The sequence below is a fragment of the Cryptotermes secundus genome, unplaced genomic scaffold (genome assembly GCF_002891405.2).
Source record: "Cryptotermes secundus unplaced genomic scaffold, Csec_1.0 scaffold156, whole genome shotgun sequence".
Taxonomy (NCBI): domain Eukaryota; kingdom Metazoa; phylum Arthropoda; class Insecta; order Blattodea; family Kalotermitidae; genus Cryptotermes; species Cryptotermes secundus.
The window spans coordinates 530,009-546,427 of record NW_019727089.1 but is presented as its reverse complement, the minus strand read 5'-3'; the positions used below and the strand labels follow the sequence as shown (position 1 = coordinate 546,427).

Genomic DNA, 16,419 nt, shown 5'->3' with positions numbered 1-16,419 from the left:
CTCATGTTCCAGGTGCTCCTCGTAAGAATTAGAGTGAATATATAGGTCGTCTATGTACTGGCATAAATAACCATGTGTCTCGGGTCCGAATATTCTCCTCATGGCTCTGATTAAAGCACACCCACTATTCTTAAGACCATAGGCCATCCTGCAGAATTGATATTGTTGTGAGTTGAATAAAAATGCGATGTACTTTGGCAAGCAGGCCTCATAAATATCTGCAGGAACGCGGCGGTCAAATCTAAACTTGATAGAAACTGCACTCCATCGAATTGCTGTAGTAATTCCTGAATCGGTTGTGTCCTCTCGGAGTCCGCAGTAGTTACAGCGTTTAAACGCCGAGCGTCCAGGCAATTTCGCGGTACTTTGTTAGCTTTAGGGACGACTACTAAAGGGTTAGAGTACGGTGACGTGGCGGGTTCAATGATGCCTTGTCTTGCCATCATCTTAATCTGCTCTCGGACGGAATCTCTAATCGCATACGGAATCGGGCGTTCTCTATATGAAAACGGTGCATGGTCAGTTAATTCGAATCCATATTCGAAGTTAACGCACAATCCAGGCGTCGAGGAGAAGGATTTTTGGTAGCTCCTAAGAATCGCTCTCACTTCTTCTCTTTGTTCGCCGCTCCTCAAGTGGGCTGTTTCCACTGCTTCGCTGATAACGTGATCGGTGTTCTGAACATTTAATTCACGCGGCTCCTCTAATCTTCTACGGGGATTCATGTCTTCCTCATCATCATTATCGCAATCTTCATCACCATAATTATCATTATCGTCGTTATTGACCGGCGCATTGCCGTAGCTTTCTTCTTCTTCTTCCTCGCCGTTACTTAATATCTCCGCTTTCATTCTCTCTATACCATCGACGTTCGTCTCTTCATATTTTTCCTCATTACTGCATCCAGGTTCATCCATAAACTCCTACTCGCGTGCGAATTCACAACACCTTTTCTTCCTAAATCCCAAAGATGGCGTCCGAACTAGAGATGGTTGCAATAACACCCTTCCATCGCAAGTAATGGTTTTTACCTTCACGACCTCGCCTTGACTCTCCCCCTTCAATCTTATTTCTTCGTCCCTTTTATCTAATTCTCGGTTGTAGATAAGTTCGTACTTGCGAACTCCCGTCCCTTCACCTGGAGTAATTCGCGTCATGTGTCCTAACGCTAATTCGATGGAGAGTTTGTATTCGTACAAAAAATCAGCTCCTAATATACCCGGACTAACTAACTGAGGGCTTATCAAGAACTTATTTTCGAATTCGTCTTCATTAATTGTGAATGAAATCAATGCTTGCCTCTTCACTCGGGACGTCTTATTTCCAAAAGCGCTCATCAGAACGACAGATTGCACTGGCAGCTCCATGATTGGTCCTTGCAATTTTAATTGACGAAAGGTGTCGTCTGACAGCACACACACCTGCGAACCGGTATCCAAGATCATTTCCACGTGGATATCTCCAAACGTTATCTTAATCTTAGGACACGCCGCTAACTTGCCCGCGTTAATCATATACATGGCCGCATTATCGTCCGGTTCGATGACATGGTGTTGGGTACTTGGCGGTTGCGGACAGTGATTGTTAGGCGCGTCGGGGTTAATTTCATCAATCTCGGCCCTAGTTATTGTGCCCTTAGGCGCAGTTTCGGCCGCAACGGCGCCTAATCTCGGTTTCCCGCCGGCCTTTCCTGATCATTCCTAGTCTGGTTAGCAGTTACCGTGGCGTCGTTCGAAGCGGCTGACTCCCCTCTGTCCCCGTTTCGGTCTGACATCGGGTGGCGGTGATTTCCGCGCTGGTCGCCATGTGTTCTCCATTCTCGATGATGGTTGTAGTTGCGGTGATCACGTGATGTATCCGGTCTCCTGTGGTAACGATTGTCATTCCACATGGTCTCCCGACTCCAGCCTCCTCTATCCTCATCACGTGGATCTCGGCGAAATGACCGAGGATTGCTCTGCTGGTTATGACGCACCTGTCCCCTTGGTTCGAAATCCACCTGATCGTTTTCGAGGTCTGCGACGTCAGAAAGTAATGCCGCCGCCTCCTGAAGAGTTTGAGGTTTTGCTACTACCCAGGCCTTCTTTAACCCGAAGGGAAAATGTTCTTTGAGGGCATTCAAGAATTCTAGGTTGGACATCGGAGGTTCTAGGTATTTAGCTTTCACAGCGTACTTCATAAGATGGTCACAGTAGTTCGCTGCGCCTCGCGGGTCGTATCTATTCTGATAGATCTGGAGTCGAACCCTTGCCTGATATGAGAGGCTCCAGAGAATTTGTCCAGGAAAGCTCTGCGGAATCCCTCAAACGTTTTAATTTGATCCCAATTAGCATCAGCCCACGTCATCACTGAAATGCCTTTTAAAGATTGCCGCGCTACATCTAACTGAAGCGGTGGAGGAATTTTCTTAATTTGTATGTATTCGCCTAAGGAATTCAAATGCGCCTGGGCGTTTTGATCCGGTTTGTTTTCGAATATTGGTAATGTGAGATCTACGGAGTCACTGAGGATCCCTCTGACAAATTCTCCAGGGTTGCCACTCCATACTTTCTCCTGACTATTGACGTCATTGTAAGGATTAGAACCATTACATGAAACTTCATTACTTATTGGTTCATTAACATGAGTAATCATGATGTCTGAGCTTGAGAGGGTCTTTTCAATCCTAGAATCCGATTGGCGGTAGTAATCCCCATACATTGAACTTCTTCACAATTATTCTTACTTTCTACTCGTTTCTGATTTTTCATTATCTCAACTTGGGTCCTCAATTCATCATATTGCTTACTGACAACATCATACTGCTTGCTTATATGTCCGCTAGCCTGTTCAATTTCCGCCACTCGTTTCTCGCATTGATTTACCCTCTCACACCTGTTCTCAGACTGCTTAGCCTGCTGAGCGTGAGATGCGTCCACTTCCTGTCTCAAGATTTCAAAAATTGTTAGTAGTTTCAATTTTATCATTCTGCACTTTCTCGGTCAGTGCTCGAAACTGTCCGTTGGTACTCTCTGTTATTAGGCTAATTTCCCTATTCATTGCTTCCATCTTCCGATCTGTCCTCAGTTCTACGTCACTCGCGATCTGATTCATGGATGACAGCATCTCGCGCTTGTGTACCACAAATATGTTCTCCAACCTTTCATTAAATTCTTTTGCTCTCCTTTCACCCTCCTTCCTAAATTCCTCTCTAATCTCCCGGAACATCTCCTCCATTCTTTTATTGCTCTCCTTCCTATTCTCCCGAAACATCTCCTTCATACACGACATTATCGCTTGCATATCTATTTGGTCGTCTTTACCCTTTCTGTCAGCACTCGTCAGTTGTTCTCCCGTACTCTCACTTATTCCACCTGTGTCCCCTTCTGTCGGTTGATCACACTGCATGTCCATTTCTCCTTCTGAATCTCCCCCACTCTCACCTATAATTACGCCTTCTAACTGCGTCGTCTCCTCATCCATCATTTCACCTTCTTCACTATTGTCTCCGATTAACATTTTGTTTCTCAAATATCTGCGAGTAATCATACCTTCCATGATTATTAACAATCCTAGTCTGTCTCTGTCACTTTCACTTTCCACCAACCTGACCTGAAGATCGCCGGGGTTGATGCTCCTCTAGATGAATCGGTTTGTTCTCAAGATGCAAGTCTTCCGATCTGTTACCTGGTTCGTCCTTTTCACCGCAGCGTCGCTCGATGTCACTTTTCTTGTCCAGCCGCCGCTATCTTGAACTCCTGGATTCGAAGCACCGATCCACTCCTGAGTTCGAAGCACCGATCCTTATCGAGCTGCACATGGTTAAGAGTCCTTTGTTTATATGCGGCCGCTACAATTCGGGCCCCACGATGGGCGCCATCGCTACACCCGCCCCACACTCTTCACTTCCACGCGGTGTATGCCTCGACTAAATTCAGCGGAATGAGTCTTATATCTCAGGGGTACACGGGCGTTGGCTCGCTTACGTCGTTTTTTGGATGCGGGCTCGATCGGTTAACCCCCTAGCACAGGTTCCACATGAACACCCTCACTCCCTGGCTTCTACTCACTAACTGACTCCTTACCCCCGCTGCTGCTTCCAGAAACCACGTTCTAGCCATCTCGAACTTTCCACTGGGAGGTTTTCATGACCAAATACACGGACCCCTTCCGGTCTGCACACCTTCTAGAAGTTTCTCGAAGCTTCGATCCGCAGGTCCTCCACCCCCACAGGCACGGACGAAAGAAGGTATACCTACTCCCCCTTGAATGCAATGGACTCACCAACCTCCCTTCTGTCCCTCGCAACAAAAGGCCAATTCGGAGGACCATGATCCCTGCGGGGCATCTCATTTCTACAGCTAAACTTAACCGTTACTTACAAACAAATAAGACTTTATGCGTACGGTTACAACGCTTAGGCGAGAGCATTGCCCACAAGTAAGACTGTATAATAACAATATCCCACAGTCTCCAAGCGTTAAATATCTCGGAATCCATATGGATAGTAGACTCACTTGGAAAGATCACGTAATCAAAAAACGCAAACAGATAGACCTAAAAACGAAGGAGCTAAACTGGTTAATTGGAAGGAGATCCAACCTATCCATAGAAAAGAAAGTCCTGCTCTATAAGACAATAATCAAACCAATCTGGGCTTACGGAATTGAGCTCTGGGGTTGTGCCAGCAAATCAAATATATCAATAATCCAGAGAAGCCAATCAAGAATACTTCGAATTATAATGCACCCTGGTATGTAAACAACCAAACGTTACATACAGACCTAAATATACCATACATCAAGGACGTTATCAGAGGGAAATGTACCTCACGCCACAACAAACTAGCAAATCACCCAAACGACATCCAACAGCCACTCGTTGAACCGCAGCACAATCGAAGACTCCGAAGACACTGGCCAGCTGACCTAAAAGAAAACTAATGAGGAACCTCCCACTGGGGAAGGGACTCACCACGTCATTAAAGAGCATCACAGCTCTTAGCCAACAAACTAGCTTATAGAATTCTAGATTCTAATTGCTTAATAAATGAATAAATAAAAAAAATGTGAGAAATGAAGAAGTGTTATTTAGAGTCAGTGAGCAGAGGAATATCCTACACGAAATAAGAAAACGGAAGGCTAATTGGATTGGTCATATCTTACTCGGAAACTGCCATCTAAAGAAGTTATTGAAGGAAAGATAGAGGGGCGGATAGAAGTGAGCAGAAGACGATGAAGAAGACGTAAGAAGACGCTGTATGACCTTGGGGACAGAAGAGGATCTTTTCATTTGAAGGAGGAAGCTCTAGATCGCATCAAGTGGAGGAACTGTTTTGGAAGAGACTGTGGACCTGTCGTCTGACAGATTACTGATGAATGAATGAATGGACCTTGGTGTTTACGGCTACTACTGAAGGGCTAGTACTTATCATTTCGTTGGTAAGTGACTTTTAAGTATTGCAGCATCCCGTTGGACTGTGTAGATCTGACTCTGCATTCCGCTACTTACCGTCTATAAGCGTCTTCGGTTAATATTCTCCATTAACCAGACACGTGTATGACAACAGCACAAGAACTCATATAACGTAGGCACGTGAGAGGCATTTACAAAATGAAAGTCAGAACAACATTACACTTAGCAGAAGATTGCTGCGTCGGAGAAACCTGTACGCCTGATGGTGGCCGGTTTGGCAGAAACTTGTAGTGACAATGAAGAGATGAATATAAGTGAATATTAATCGAAGATTCACATAGATGGCAAGAAGTGGAACACAAATTCAGGTTGTGGTCAGTTCAGAATTGTAATGAACAGTTCTCACCTGTCTCTGTCCTCTTCTTCGCTCCTCAACGAAAAATCTGCCAATTCTGTAAAACAAGAAATTGTGCTACCATTAAAAATAGGATATTTAGTATTCCGGAAGACATTTTTTCAAAAACCTGTAAAAGTCACGGAAACCGGGGAACACTTGGGTTGTAATTTGGGGCCTTATAATTGAAATGACAAAATATCAATGCCCGTCGGATTAGAATAAAGAATTCTGGCAGAACTTCACTGATTTTGAAGTGTGATAAACAATTTATTCGAGACGATTCCACAGAGATTCAACGTGATTTAATATTATCGAATAATCTGTGTCCAGATGTTACTTATAATAGAAATGCTGACTTAATGAGGAGAGCCTGGAAAAGTATCTCAGCAAAAAAACAAAAAAACAAAACATCAATATGTGTATCATCTCACAATCCGTCTTGTTCCTTCACATTTAAGTATACATTTTACTCGGTTTCTCACTGAATACTAATTATATTTCGGCTTCTGCCCTCATGCAGAGCCAAGAAAGTTAATATCTTAGAATTCATACTTACCACATATAAATGCAGGAAAATATTATCGTAAGTTTTAAAATATATTCTTGAATATTTATTTACATTTCACGTAGAAATAAATTGTAGACTTGAGAAGCAATTGCTGGGCCTACACAATCAGCCAGATGTGTGTATTGTTTGTCACGGGAAAGTGATACCGGCCTACTGGTCAGCATAGCGGCCTGTCATGCTGAAGAACGGCGTTCATTTCTCTGCAATACAGAACATTTATTTTAGCCGGGATAGCGCAGCCAGTATAGCGGCTGGCTATTGGCTGGAAGACCGAGGGGTCGGATTTCGAGTCCCAGTAGTGTCAAGAAATTTCTCTTCTTCACGTCGTCCTGACCGGCTCTGGGGTCCACCAAGTCTCATATACAATAGGCACCGGTGGCTCTTTCTCCGGGTTAAAGCGGCCGGGGCGTGAAGCTGACCACTCACCTCCAACTAGTGTCGGGGTCAATGAAATGTGGATCTATACAACCACTCCCCCATACGCCTTCATGGCGTAGTGCTTAATTAATTATTTATGCACAGGGACAGCTTTACCTGTTACCTTTACAGAATATTTATTTTATCGACAGTGAATATACCTAGCATGTAGAGCACTTGTCTCGCTTTCGGGAGATATTCATTTCGAATGTCAGACAAGAAAATGTCTGTCCGAATTCAAGTTTCCAGCAACCTAACCCATTTCTTCCGTAAATGATGGTATATATATATAAGTTTATATATATTACTATAAATTCTGCCTCGTTCCAACTCTCCTAAACTATCTCTAATATCATGAGATTGTTTTCAGTTCCATGTTGAACATACCAATGAAGCTGAAATCGAGTCACAGTAAGATATCCCTTGAGGGTTCTCATTAAAATTTTGAATGCAGTTCAATTTCCCAGTACATGGCACCTATCCCTTCCGCCTCGTCAGAATACATCATGTCTACTTCCTCTGGTTTCGGTTATCTAAAGAATCTGTCAAGTCTGAAGCCCTTCTTGGGGGTTTCTAAAATAATTGCCCCCTTATTCCTTTATGATGAGAGGTTTAGCCCCCGTGCTGAGTGTCCATAGCTGATTAGTGAGCATATTCATTTTCTTCTAGTGAGTACCTTTGTGGTCCTGGCCCAGGGTCCTGAGGGAGTTCCCCAGGAGTTCGAAGTGTGCTGTCATATGTACGATGATGACGAAGAACAGTGTATCCATGAGGGCCACGTTCCAGGAAATGACAATGCAAGATAACGTGTTGTACACGTATCCCAGTTCATAATAAGGGCTCTGTTTCGTATCGAAAGGGACCCATATCTTAATGGGCATATCTCTCCCGGCGTTTTCTGTTGTTCTTTTGGAGCACGACTGGAGCGTCAAACACAGAGCCCAGAGTGCCAAAAAGATGAAAGCATTTCTCTTGGCACTACGTAGATACCTACTAATCAGTAAACGCTCCTCAGGTGAGAGGATCTTATCATGGGTGAAGAAGTTCTCGCCAGCGTGCTTAATAATCTTCAGAATCTTCTTTCTGTGCACAAAGAGAGAGACAATTTTGACACAGTTCTTGGACTGGGTGATGAAGATCGCAAAACTCTCTGCGAATTCCTCCAAGTTGTTTCGAGTGAGGTAGGACTCCACTGCAACTCCCACAGACGCTATAATGAAGCAGGATACAGTGAGGGCCTTCGCGAGATTGTACATTACCACCCGCCAGGCACTGGTAATCACAGAGGCATCCAGCAACATCCCTCCACAACGTTGCAAGTGCAGAATCAGATCAAGAGGTCCTTCGTTTCTCAGGTCCTCAGGTAACTGCATCTCCTCTACTCAGAATCGGAGAATTCGGCAGAGAGGAGATAACTTCGGAGCACGGGCGTATGTTTGCAGTTGTGACTTCCGATTCCAAGAACAGTTAACACAGCTGGTGCTGTTTCCTGGTGCCGTAATTGAATTTGCGAATAATTCAGAATGGGGAATTCATATTTCTACTTCATAATGCACGCTCGAACATTTTTGACGCCTGACATCGATACCTTACATGATAGGGGTGCACAAACTTCATGTAGGTAGATGGTCATTTGGAAAAATATGAGATACTCCTGGGACAAAAGTCATAAGCGGTCAAATTAAAAGTTTAAAATAAATTTCAAATAAAAGAGATATTCAGGCAAGGTGCAAGAGTTCACACTTTAAGAATGCGGTGTATGTGTTACTTAACGACGCTACCAATGTCGAGGTTATGTAACTTCAATGATAGGATGATTAATGTGGAGCAGTTTGTGGAGTGAGAACTGGCAGGGGAAACCAAAATACGTGGAGAAAACCAGCCTCAGTGCCGCTTTATCCACCATAAATCCCACGTTGCCTAATCTGGGATTGAACTCGGGCCGTCGTGGTTTTCTGAAAATGTCGAATTTGTCGATTTAGACTACAACGTGCAAATTCGGGTTCACTTCCCTGCAAGCGCTCTAAACGAGGCGAAAGCGAGAAAAAAGCTCTCAAACTTTTATGTGGATTCCATAAACAGAAGCCGCTGCTCTCAGGAACACATTACATTATTCACTGCAATTCGAGGGGCAGGACAAGGAGTCCCATATAATGACAGAGGAAGTTACATGTCTCTGGAATATCTTACTCCTCTATGCCAGTGGTAATTATATCTATCACGTGACGCCGCTACACGTAACAGCGATTGATTCATTATTTAGGGTAGACCCATGCACGCCGAAGGTGGATAACTCGTCTCAGAGACTNGGGTCCGAGGTGTTTTAAGTGGAGGCCTGAGTGTCCAGGTTACTGAGAGTCTGCAGAATCTCAGGACGAACTGAGCTCCGAATTTCAGCTGGTCCTGAATACTTCTGTCGGGATCACAATGAGACTAGAATGAAGGAACTAATGCGCTGCTTAGTTCACAAATCCTGGCCAGCCAGTCCTGTGACTGGATAAAGAATGAAGGCCTTGGTTTCGTGACAGAAACAGGAGTTCTTCTCTGAATTCAGAAAGTGTCCAGTTCGAATAATGACCGAGGCATCTATTAACATGACTGACGTTCTTTGAGATATCACTCAATCTTTCCAGACGAGTGGGTTTGAAACAGGCCACGATCGCCTCCTTCCACTCATGTCCCACTATTTGACGTCATATATAGACTGAGCTACTGACAGTGCTGCTGAATAAACAATAAATAAAGGTATTTCCCCCTCAGATGTTTGAGGGACCTCACGGGAATAAACACAGACGCCTTTTTAATTACATGAGATTACTTATATTCTTTCGAAACAAGGAAAGTAGGCTGAGAACATATGTGAGGTGACAGTACAATACGTATTCAATGATAAGCAGCAATTAGTTCAAGGGCTGTGTCGCTTAAAAGGTACCTACAACCACTCTACGGATTTGGAATCGTTTAATTTTATCCTCGGCCAAGGAGTGATCACGAAAGAGACTCCACTCCTCCCTACTGCTTCTTTCCGTAACCGGGGATCCGTGGAGTCCTCAGTTCTTCTAGTTCATCTTTGACCTCCTTAATCCAGTCCTAAGGTCATAGCTTTTCGTAACGTGACTTGACTTATTTCAATATCGTAAGAATCCGAAGGTGTATTGTTGTCTGGTTCAGAAGTGCTAACATTGTAGTCACCCGAGCTGGCCGCACGGGTAAGTCTGACTTAATCTAGGTCAGTGATCAGTGATGTCTCGTATGTGGATCTCAACTTTGTGTCTTTTAAGGCAGTCTCTGTACAGGAGTACACAAGGACACTCTCTGTGACAATATGTGAAAGTTCTAATGATTAAATTTATTTCTATAGCTCTAACTGTTGGGTCGTACCGACGTCAGGCAAAAGCAATAAGTCACTGCAACGCAAGTTCTGGGAAACACTTTAAGATGGTCGCACTGTGGTACATGAAAATTTGTATTCTTGATAAAAAATACATTAAGTTCAAATAAGCTAATGTTATTTCTGGGTTTAATTAAGCACCTCGCTATGCAGATAGACCTCGGCACTAGATGGAGATGAGTGGTCAGCTTCAAGTCCCTGCCGCTTTACCCCCGGGGAAAAAGCAATCGATACCCACTATATAGGAGGTTGGGTAGGATCTAGGGACGGCCCTGACTTTATGGAGAGAAGAATAGCCTTTTGCTCCTGTCGGGAATTGAAGATCTGAAAGTTCAAATAAATCAAATAATTGTGGAAAATTCGAAAGAAGGATGTGGCGAGAGTAGTCGAAAGATTACTACGTGATATTGTATACTTGTGTAATGAGATCGAATCATAAGAATTATTTCCAAAAATGATTTTCATACAGTACAGAAAAACTAGTAGTGTTTCGAAACAATTCTCTGTGCATCTGTGATGTTTCTTTTTATTTCGTGTCTGGCTTATTAAGACAGCAAATGAGTGAAGAAATAGCCCGAGGAGAAGAGAACCAAGACGCCAGGACACGCACACATTTTCAACATGCAGCTGATGTATCAAACTGACATGTAATTTACGTCACGACAAATAAATATACAAGAGAAACATCTTGTCTATGCCAAGGATGTTCGAGAACTAAGTTCTAAGACCATGAACTACACAACTGTTACCTTTAACAAGATACAATTACTTACTTACTTACTTACTTACTCATGGAGCTGAGCCCTTCTGGAGGAGCCGCCAATTCTGCAGCTACTCAAGAATTTTCCAGCATTTTATGGAACTCGAAGGTTCATTACCGTGTTCACAAGAGTCCACCACTGGTCCATATCCTGAGCCAGATCTATCCAATCCATACCATCCCATCCTATCTCTCTAAGATCCATTCTAATATTGTCCACCCACCTACGCCTTGGTCTTCCCTGTGGTCTCATTCCTTCTAGCTTTCACACCAATATCCTATACGCATTCCTCGTCTCCACCATTCGTGCTACATGACTTGCCCACCTCATCTTCCTTGACTTGATCATTCTAATTATGCTTGAAGAAGAGTACAAATTATGAAGCTCCTCATTATACAGTTTAACAAGATACAATTAGGACCATAAAATCAAGAAGGAATAGACGGCCTCTGCATGTAGCACGGATGGGTAGAGCATATGAACCTTTCACTGACAGACATGAAATGCAGGACTACTTGAGGGTTCTGTGTGTAACGTGAGAATAGCAATAAAATGGCTGTCAAGGAATACGAGTGAGGCTGTGGACAAAATTAATCTGCCTGAAAATAGGGTTTAGTAATAGACTGCTGTGAACACGGTCAAGAATATTCTGGTTACTTTTCTGGGGAATGTACAAACAAATTTTGCGATCAGCTTCTGAAGAAGGCCTCTTCTCCTCGCAGCTGATTCAGGAATGGAATTCGTTAATATTATTATGTGATTTCTGTTGTCAGATAGTAACTACTCTTTCTTAGTTCACGAGGACACTTTGAAAGTTTGTCCTGGACTCTCTCACTGGAAGTCACACTATATTTGAAATCGTGGAAAATATAGCAGTCATTAATCGATGGGAAATAAATGACAGATTAATAGCCGAAATCAGGTACAGCATCTGGTGAACGTGGAGATGGAGTTTCGGTATTGCAGCTCTGTGACCAGCTTCACACTCTGTCCACCTTTATCGCAAGTAAACAGTGATTTTTGAACGGTTGTATCCCAGGATGTCTAAAGGAGTTCCTCTGCTCTCCCTCAAGCTGTACTGAAAATTAATTGTGTTCACTAAATAAAGGCAAATGTATCCCTTTAAAAGGTCCTGGAGGCCCATAGGGTTGTGAGATGTTGAGACTCCCACATTTTCTCTACACAATCAGCTCACAGATGGCGGTACGGTTGTCAGCCTTACACGCCGGCCGTCCTTTACCCTCGAAATAATCCTGGTACTCATTTCTGTTAGAGGCTGAGTCGACTCCAGGGCCACAGTGCGGCTGGAAGGATTAGGTAAATTGAAAAAACTCCACCTCATCGGGATTCGATCTCGCGACCTTCCGGTTTGTAGCATAGTGCCTCGACTAAGTACGCTACAGCGTGCCCCCTTTTGTGTTTACTGTGTACCGAAATGTACTAGTATAAGCTAATAAATAGTGCGAATTTACGTTTTTACAACCTTACGTGCACTCATTACTATAAGCACGCATTACTGTATGTCTGAACATATAGTACCCGAAGTTGCTACATAAGGTTGGCAATACTGTCACTGTAAGCCAGTTTTCAAAATGACGGTTCCGCTTTCAGACTTATATTCACCTTACTCATTGACTTTTTTATTGTTATTTTTATTGAGGTGGGACTGAGTTCACTGGGTACTGCGGCCACTATTGGGCTATTGTACCAGCCCCAGATGATAGATGGTGGTGATTGTGGCGCAACTGATGGGGAAAAAAAGACTGGCATGGGAAACCGAAGTACTCGGAGAAAAACTGCTTCAGCGCCGCTATGTCCGCCACAAATCTCATATGACCCCATCCGGCCTCGAACCCGGGATGCCGCTGTGGAAAAGAGGCGACTAACTGCCTGAACTACGGCACGGCTCTCAGTCTCTGATTTAGGCAACACTATAACGCGGACTTCAATAGCATGGGATTAGCTTCCTCCACTTGGCAAGCAGATTTACTTCAGAAAACCAGGTCATTGGGTCATGTTTGTTGCAAACGTCATTTGAGCTCACTTATGCAAAGGCAATTAGAATGCAGTGCTAACCTCTGACATGTTTCTGGCGGAATCAATAAGGCATTATCTACAGTTCTTACATAAATAAACACAGGGAAAGTTACAGAATTATTAGGCTTATTTTGGACTCATCCATCGTCTGGTATATATTGAGATTGAAAGCAACAGCAGGTACAGAAAGTATAAGGACTCAGCTCACATAGTATGTTCAATCAATCCGATCTGCCGACCCAGTTTGGATATTTCTCCCTTATGGAGCCCCTCATCAATGAAGAGGTCGACAAGTCAAAATGGAAGTTTCTGTGAACACCAGTGTCCTCCACTATGTCTGTAAATTGTGCTCCGGGGTGTAGCCTTATTCCGGAAGTCGCCCTGGAGACATGATTCTTTATCTGCATATACAGTGTATCCAGGTTCTGTTAGGACTGTGTTCATTAAAAATAAAAGATGTGAAGTATTTTCAAAATTTCACTCTCTTTATTCAAAATAGTCTCCTTCTGAATCAATACATATCTGGAATCGATTAAAAAGTTTTCGAAAACATTCACTGTACTCCTTTTGTGGAATCACATTTAAAACTGCGGTACATTCCCTTTGGATGTCCTGGATGGTGTCGTGACGCTCTCCTTTCGTCGCCAACTTAACTTTTGGGTACAACCAGAAATCTGCTGGAGCCAAATCTGGCGAATACGGAGGAGGATCAAGGACTGTGATCCCTTTTCTGGCCAAAAAATCGCGCACGATCTTCGATTTGTGGGGTGGGGCATTGTCGTGGAGGAGCGACCAGGAACCTTGCTCTCGATATTCATGTCGAATTCGAAGAATTCTCGCCCACAAACGGCTGAGACTCCGAGATGATAATCAGAATTCACTGTTTGACCTTCTGGCAGAAATTCCTCGTGAATGGTTCCTTTGGAATCGAAGAAAACGGTTAGCAGTGTTTTTACTCGACCATTTTGCTTGCGCACTTTCTTTAGTTTCGGCTTCTTTGGGCTCAACTACGCTGCAGTCTGTAGCTTTGTGAGAGACTCATATTGAAAATACCAGTAACAATCGATTTGGTAAATTTTGTATCACTTTGGGCCGACCGTAACATGTCTTTGCAGCGTTCCACTCTGGCATGTTTTTCATCGCCTGACAGCGCGTGCGGTTCAAACCGCGCACAGACCTTCCGTTTGCCCAAATCCTCGGTCAAAATTTGATGCACAGTACTGTCTGGTATTCCCAAAAGCTCCTCGATGAGTCTTGCAGAAACACATCTGTCTGATGCCATGATTTCGGTCACTTTTTTCACATTTCCTTCAGTGCGACTTGTTCTAGACTTTGATGCACGTGGAGCGTCTTCAATGTCCTCCCTGCCGTCACGAAATACAGCATACCATCGAAAAATGTTCGAGCGACTCAAACAATCACTACCGTACACACTTTGCATCATTACGTACGCTTCTCCGGCTGTTTTGCCTAACTTCAAACAAAACTGATGTTGGCTCTCTGTTCAACCGCCAATATCCGACGAGAGTCAGAACAGTACTGTTACATTCAAGGTCATAACACATGATGCAGCGATGCTTGCGCTTTGAAATTATAGACAGCCTCAACTGAAACTTCAAGAATCTTAACGCCACAACTCGCGAACATATGGCATTGCAAGGGGAAAAAAATATATATATATATATGAGTCCTAACGGACCCTGGATACACCGTGTAATTAACCTCTATATTTTTTACCCTCGTTTTTAACTTAATTCCTGGAACTTAATCCATACCACTGTTTTATCACATTTTTGACATGTGCATGCTTGGCACAAATTTCTATCTTGTCTTTCATTGTGATTTTATTCTTATCTCCCACTGATGGAACCTGTTGTCAAGTGTTTATAAGCTGTTCTTTACTGACCGGGGTTTGCCCAGTGATTGAGATTAGCTGCTTCTAACGGGCCCAATCCACCTGGGGATGGAGACATATCCAGTCTCCGAAACGATGTGGTTTTTTGTTTTCTATATACCAGACACCCCTCGTTGGTGTCTCCACCTTATCGTGGTGAGGGTGTTTGAGTATGCCAAGGACCCTGAGAGCTATACCAGCGGTAGCGTAGCTACTGGCAGGGCCTCCCTTGCTGGACAGGTCAAAGGGTAGGCATCAGACGAAGAGAGACACCGAAAACTGATGCCGGAAGCAGCGTCATCAGCGGCGACTTGAAGCACAGAGAAAATGATGCTCGAGATGGTTCAAGTTCGTATAGCAACAGGCGTGACCAGAGTGGTTTGAACGGCTGTTGTACTGCGATGTGGAAAGCAAATGGAAAAACTACCACATTATCACTATTCCTGGATAGTCTCTTTCCAAAAACAGAAGATCGCATTAAGTGGAGAAACTGTTTTGGAAGAGGCTGTGGACCTGTCATCTGACAGATTACTGATGAATGAATGAATACCAGACAGTGAACGTAGACGTTCATGGAGGTAGACCTAAGCCCACTGCGGCTGTAGTGCCAAGAAAAAAAAAGTACCAGACGATTGATAGAGTCCAAAATAAGCCTAATAGTTCTGTACAGCTTATACCTTTCAAGTCAACAGGGAAATGTTTGCCGTGCAGAACTTGCAGCATGTGAACTGTAGTTGCGTACACTTTATTCCAGCCTGTTTCATTTTGTCGTCACTTTCGTTAACATTCCGTTTCTGTTCCATTAAAAAACCGGTTTATTGTGTTGAAACATATCCGATATCTAGCTGGAGCGTTCTATGAAATGAAAAAGTAAATACATACAAGTTCTGACAATGTTAGTATGAGACTGAGGCCTTGGGAACTGCACTGTAAACAGGCCAAGGCACGAGTCTCTGATGACAGATGTGCAAATGGAGTATGTGGTGGAATGAGAATTAGCTAAGGATGTCTCTGCCCTAGTGCCACTTTCTCCATCACAAATCCCACATACATTGATTTGGGATTGAACCCGAGTCGGTGCGGTAAGAGGCTCTCTACTGTCTGAGGTCTGACACGGCCAGTGTTGTTCCTTTTCTTTCTACACAAACAAAAATGTACTGAAGAATAATGCATTTTGCAAGAAACGAAACTTCTCGAAATTGTACCAATATTCTAAACTTCTTGTATTTTTTTTTTAATTCTCTTAGTGGGGGGTGAAGTCCAACTGGGTCCACTCGGCACGGCGGCCACTGATTGGCCAATTGTAGCCTGCCCCGGGTGATTATGATGATGGAGAATTTGGTGGAATGACGATTGGCAGGGGAAACCGAAGAACTCGGAGAAAACCTGCCCCAACGCCACTTTGTCCACCACAAATCCCACCTGACCAGACCCGGGATCGAACAAGGGGCGCCGCGGTGGGAAGCCATCGACTAACCGCTTGAGCTATGGCGCGGCCACTTCTTGTATGTTACTCGTGTGACAGACATTCGCACGATCCCTACAAAGTAAGCAAGGAAA

At 43.8% G+C, this 16,419-nt stretch overlaps 1 protein-coding gene across 1 annotated transcript in view; it reads right to left on the bottom strand.

Moving 5' to 3' along the window:
• LOC117282295 (odorant receptor 49b-like) overlaps positions 1-8,149 on the bottom strand; it is a 27,798-nt gene extending 19,649 nt beyond the window's left edge. The window contains exons 1-2 of the mRNA XM_033751368.1: positions 7,453-8,149; positions 5,801-5,846 (exon numbers count right to left, since the gene is read on the bottom strand). Of these exons, the coding sequence (XP_033607259.1) occupies positions 5,801-5,846; positions 7,453-8,149 (743 nt within the window). The remainder of the gene's footprint in view (positions 1-5,800; positions 5,847-7,452) is intronic.
• Positions 8,150-16,419: the final 8,270 nt, after the last annotated feature.